The sequence below is a fragment of the Sinocyclocheilus anshuiensis genome, unplaced genomic scaffold, assembly GCF_001515605.1.
Source record: "Sinocyclocheilus anshuiensis isolate Anshui unplaced genomic scaffold, SAMN03320099.WGS_v1.1 scaffold300, whole genome shotgun sequence".
Lineage (NCBI taxonomy): Eukaryota > Metazoa > Chordata > Actinopteri > Cypriniformes > Cyprinidae > Sinocyclocheilus > Sinocyclocheilus anshuiensis.
Window position 1 is genome coordinate 572290 of NW_015557379.1, and position 4562 is coordinate 576851.

At 37.2% G+C, this 4562-nt stretch overlaps 1 protein-coding gene across 2 annotated transcripts in view; it reads right to left on the bottom strand.

The window, feature by feature from the left end:
- Positions 1 to 4553, bottom strand: part of lhcgr (luteinizing hormone/choriogonadotropin receptor) — a 36261-nt gene extending 31708 nt beyond the window's left edge. For both annotated transcript variants that reach the window (XM_016474639.1, XM_016474640.1), the window contains exon 1: positions 4116 to 4553. In XM_016474639.1, the coding sequence (XP_016330125.1) occupies positions 4116 to 4267 (152 nt within the window). In that variant the 5' untranslated portion in view covers positions 4268 to 4553. The remainder of the gene's footprint in view (positions 1 to 4115) is intronic.
- Positions 4554 to 4562: the final 9 nt, after the last annotated feature.

Below are 4562 nucleotides of genomic sequence, written 5' to 3' on the forward strand. Positions count from 1 at the left end.
GTGAAAGCCGATCCGGCGATCCACAGCGCAAAGTTGATGTATTTCCTCAGCGACCAGCACGGATCAGCTCCAGGCATGACGAAGTGGATATCGTCCTCTTTTATGCTTTCACAACGAAACACACAGCGCCTTCACGACATGGCGGCAACAACAATACTAAAGCGAGAATCAAAGTTGCGCCTTCTTTCTTTGCATGAACATTTGGGTAGCTTTATGCAAATCTTCCCACATCGTGACATAGACATGTGGGGGCGTGTTAGAACGAGGCATTTTAGGTAGGCGTGGATGACTCTTAACTTTTATAAAGAATATCTCTTTGGATTTGAGACTTTAGTCTTTGCAACTTTACAGATCTTCTTTATGCACCAAGAGCTTGTAACACTCCAAAGAGAAAGGACAAATTTAAATCGCATCATATGACCCCTTTAAGGACATTATCATTTAATGTATATTATGTCCTTGATCACCTGGATCTCACATCTCCGAAATCGGCAAAGCACATTTTTTTAAATAGGCGCTGTCTTTATAAATAAACCGCAGATTTGAGTTTTAAACAACTACATTCTCACCTGAATTACTCTCAAAACTAGATTTCATGACACAATAACAGTGATATTTTGAAAATTATGCGAATAAATGGTGGTTGAAATACAATGCTGCGTGAACTCAACCAATCAGCATGCTCAGCGCCCAAGTCCCGCCACGAAAGGTCCGGACCTTTGAAAAAGTACTACCTCGCAAGCAGGGACTTTCTGAGGGGCAAATTTTTACCCGGAACTTTATTTAGATCCTGGTTCCTGATCCGTGTACCGCCCCGTGAACCCTAGTTCCTGGGTTAAGTTCCTGCGGTGGAAACGGGCTTTTTGATTGCATGTAACTCTTATCAGAGCTCAAGGTTTCACTAGAGGAAGAAGATGATTTCAAGGCCTCAAGGACATTAAACACTGGCTCTCTGAACACAATCAGCTCAGCGGGTGCCATGGCAAACCGAACCAAGAGACACATCAGTCAGACAAACTACTTGACCCATCTACTTTGGATAGTAATTGTCATAAGCTTGCCACATGTCAATAACTCCTCCATTGCTTTTTTTTCAGAAAAGGTAGAGGTGTCATGCGTAAGCAGGACTATAATGAGAAGCAAATATTGCATCACCACTGTTCCTTAGGAAGAACAGCTACTAGTAACAAGCCTGTTAGTGTATTCAGAGCCAAAGGAAAGTTATTGTGATTATTATGCTAACAAGCTGGTAGGAGCTAGAATACTAAATGGAAGAAACTGCAACTCTAAACATGGCGAATATAGGAATGGAAGTCTCAGTGCTTCTGCATCAGCAGCACCATACGCATGCGTCGTGGTACTCTCGTGAATGCGCGTCGAAGACTGATACAGAAGAGAAGAAATTGTTGAATAAAACCATTATTTTTGTTTTCTTTGTGCACAAAAAGTATTCTCGTAGCTTCATAACATTAACGTTGAACCACTGATGTCACATGGACTATTTAACAATGTCCTTACTACCTTTAGTTCTGTTGCTGTCCATGGAACGTCAGAGAGCTCAGAGCTCATCAAAAATATCCTAATTTGTGTTCCGAAGATGAACGAAGATCTTACAGGTTTGGAACGACATGAGGGTGAGTAATTAATGACAGAATTTTCATTTTTGGGTGAACTAACCCTTTAATAATGAGTGGAAAAAGTAAATGCACTAAATTCGATAGATAGATAGATACAGTGGGTACGGAAAGTATTCAGACCCCCTTCAATTTTTCACTCTTTGTTATATTGCAGCCATTTGCTAAAATCATTTAAGTTAATTTTTTTTCCTCATTAATGTACACACAGCACCCCATATTGACAGAAAAAAGATAGATAGATAGATAGATAGATTCCTTTTCTTGCAATTGTGTTTGTAAGTCCCAAGAAGACAGAAAAACAGCTAGAGACTCACCGCGCCTTCAAAACAATCAAACCGAGGTTCGTAGACCAAAAAAGTTTCCAAAAAGTAAAATACTTCAAAAAATACAAAATAAAGTCCGCACACTCTCAAAAATCAAAAAGTCACAAGCGAGATGAAAGCAGTGTAAGCAATTTACTGACAAAAAAAACAAGGCAAACGTTTCGGTCACATGTTGACCATTTTCAATGCCAAGCTAACAATATTGACAATAAAACTGTTGAGATGAAATCTGTTTTTGTTTTTCTTTTTTGGATCAGTGCTTGTTCTGATTGATCATGCGATCTCCTAAATCATCATGTGATTTCTTAAATCAAGACGGCTCCTAGTTTCAACATTCAGCTTGGCATTTCAACAACTTAGTTTGGCATTAAAAATGGTCAACATGTGACCGAAACGTTTACCTTGTTGCCTTTTGTTTCAGTAAATTGCTTACACTGCTTTCATCTCGCTTGTGACTTTTTGATTTTTGAGAGTGTGCAGACTTTTTTCAAGTATTTTACTTTTAAGTCCTAAGAAGACAAAATTACACTGTAAAAATTGATTTTTCAAAGATTTTTCAAGTAAATAAAACAAAGAATGCAAAAGTAAAAAAAAAAAAAAAAAATCTATTTCGGTCTTTCTAATTCAAAATGTTATGTTTAATTTAATGTATTACTTGAAATTTACCAGCAATTTCTGAGTGAAAATGTTTGTACACCATTTTTTTTATTGTATATGATGTATATGGGAATGCTGTCACATTTGGGCAAGCTGTCACATACATATGATATGTTGTAATTTTATACCATTTATCAACCGAACCAATGGCATTTTTTTTTAAAGTGTCATAAATATTGTGTTGACAGCATTGACAAAATTGTTAGTACATTTTGTAGATATTAAATGGGTAAATACAGAAAGCTATTTATTTATAAATCAGATTACTGAATGGGTCACATGCATGTTTAGACTACAAATTCATTTGTGATGGTTAGTTATGAAACAGAACCACAGATAAGCTCATTCTCTGTCTCTTTTGGGTTGTTGTTATGTGTTGATTGTTAGATCCACAAGAGATTGAGAAGAGAATAAACTGAATACAGACACACAATTCCTGAGAAAAGGGAATGCCCTCCAAATCACACATTAAAATAAAATGACATACTGTACCTCCCTTTTAGTCCTCTTTTTCATATTTAACATTCTGTACTATAATACAAGCATTATTATGACATAATTAAGCTGAATTGACTTGGGTGTGTTACATGTGGTTTATGTGTTCATGTACATGATATTCAAGATGTTTATTATCAGAGTGAATCACTGCAGATAGAGCGTTATTTCACACAGTCTCTATTAGTTTTTCTAACCAGTAAACATTTATCAGTAATAAACTTTGTGCAATTGCAAAAATCCATTGACAAGTGATGAGCTCAATATACATGAGAGTGATCTTGATATGAGTGAATGTCAGTTTCTGATGCAGACACAAACCTTAAAGTCTTGACTATAAAAACCCATAACATTTTCACTATCATTGTCCAAATATAGCTTATATTGACGGCATGTTGTCGAATTGCATGGGATAATGTCATAATGAGAACAAGCTGTTTACTGATTCTGATTTGGAAATACATTTGAAATATGAAATTGTATTCAGGAAAAAATAGCTTCCAACACACACACACGTGTGTGTGTGTGTGTGTGTGTGTGTATATATATATTAAGTTATTGTTTTGCTGATAAATTGTATAACTTTACAACATATTGAACGTATGTGACAACCTGCACCAACCTGACTATGGAAAATCTATGTGAAGTATGATATTATCAATGTGACAACTTGCCCCGGTCTCCCATATACATAATATCACGGGGGGGGGGAATGGTGTGGAACCAATTTTCACTCAGAAATATATTGAATTAAACGTGAAATTTTTAGGTATAAGTATTTTCCTGTAAAACGTGCCTACTCCAAAAATCTTTCAGCATCGAAAAATATTTTATTTTTACAGTGACTCTTAAATTTCGAGTAAAAGCAAAAGCAAAAGCAAAAGCACAAGTCCCAATCAATTAGGCTAATGCAATAATGACGGACAGTTTGGTACCGAGTATAATATGCCTTTAATGTCTAGTTAAACGTGAGCTATAAGATGATGAGATGTAGCGTGCTTACAGTCTGCTGTGAGTCCTGCTCTTCAGGCTTTCCGTCGCGCTGTTACAGGTGATGCTCTTCTGAGAACAGCGACAGATCTCCGGACACACGAAACACACACCGCCGCAGAAAGACATCAGCAGAGAAACGAGCAGCAGGAGACATCTCCACATCGTCTCGTGATGTTTTTGCCTTCTTTAAAATGGTCAAGTCCACTTTCCTTTCGCCGGGTTTCTGGCTGGTACTGACGGGAATTAAATGCGCTTATCGCCGATTCCTCGAGTGGGTTACATTTTTATGAGATTATTAGGCTAATGATTTAAAGTTCCTAACCTGATAGTGCAGTATATACACAGTACTTGTTCACAGTCCTTTCAGAGGATCGGGTCTGGGAGAAGAGCTCACAGATAAACTGTTACGGTTGTCTTCCGTGAGTCTTATCAGAAATAATACGCGCTGCGCCTGCCC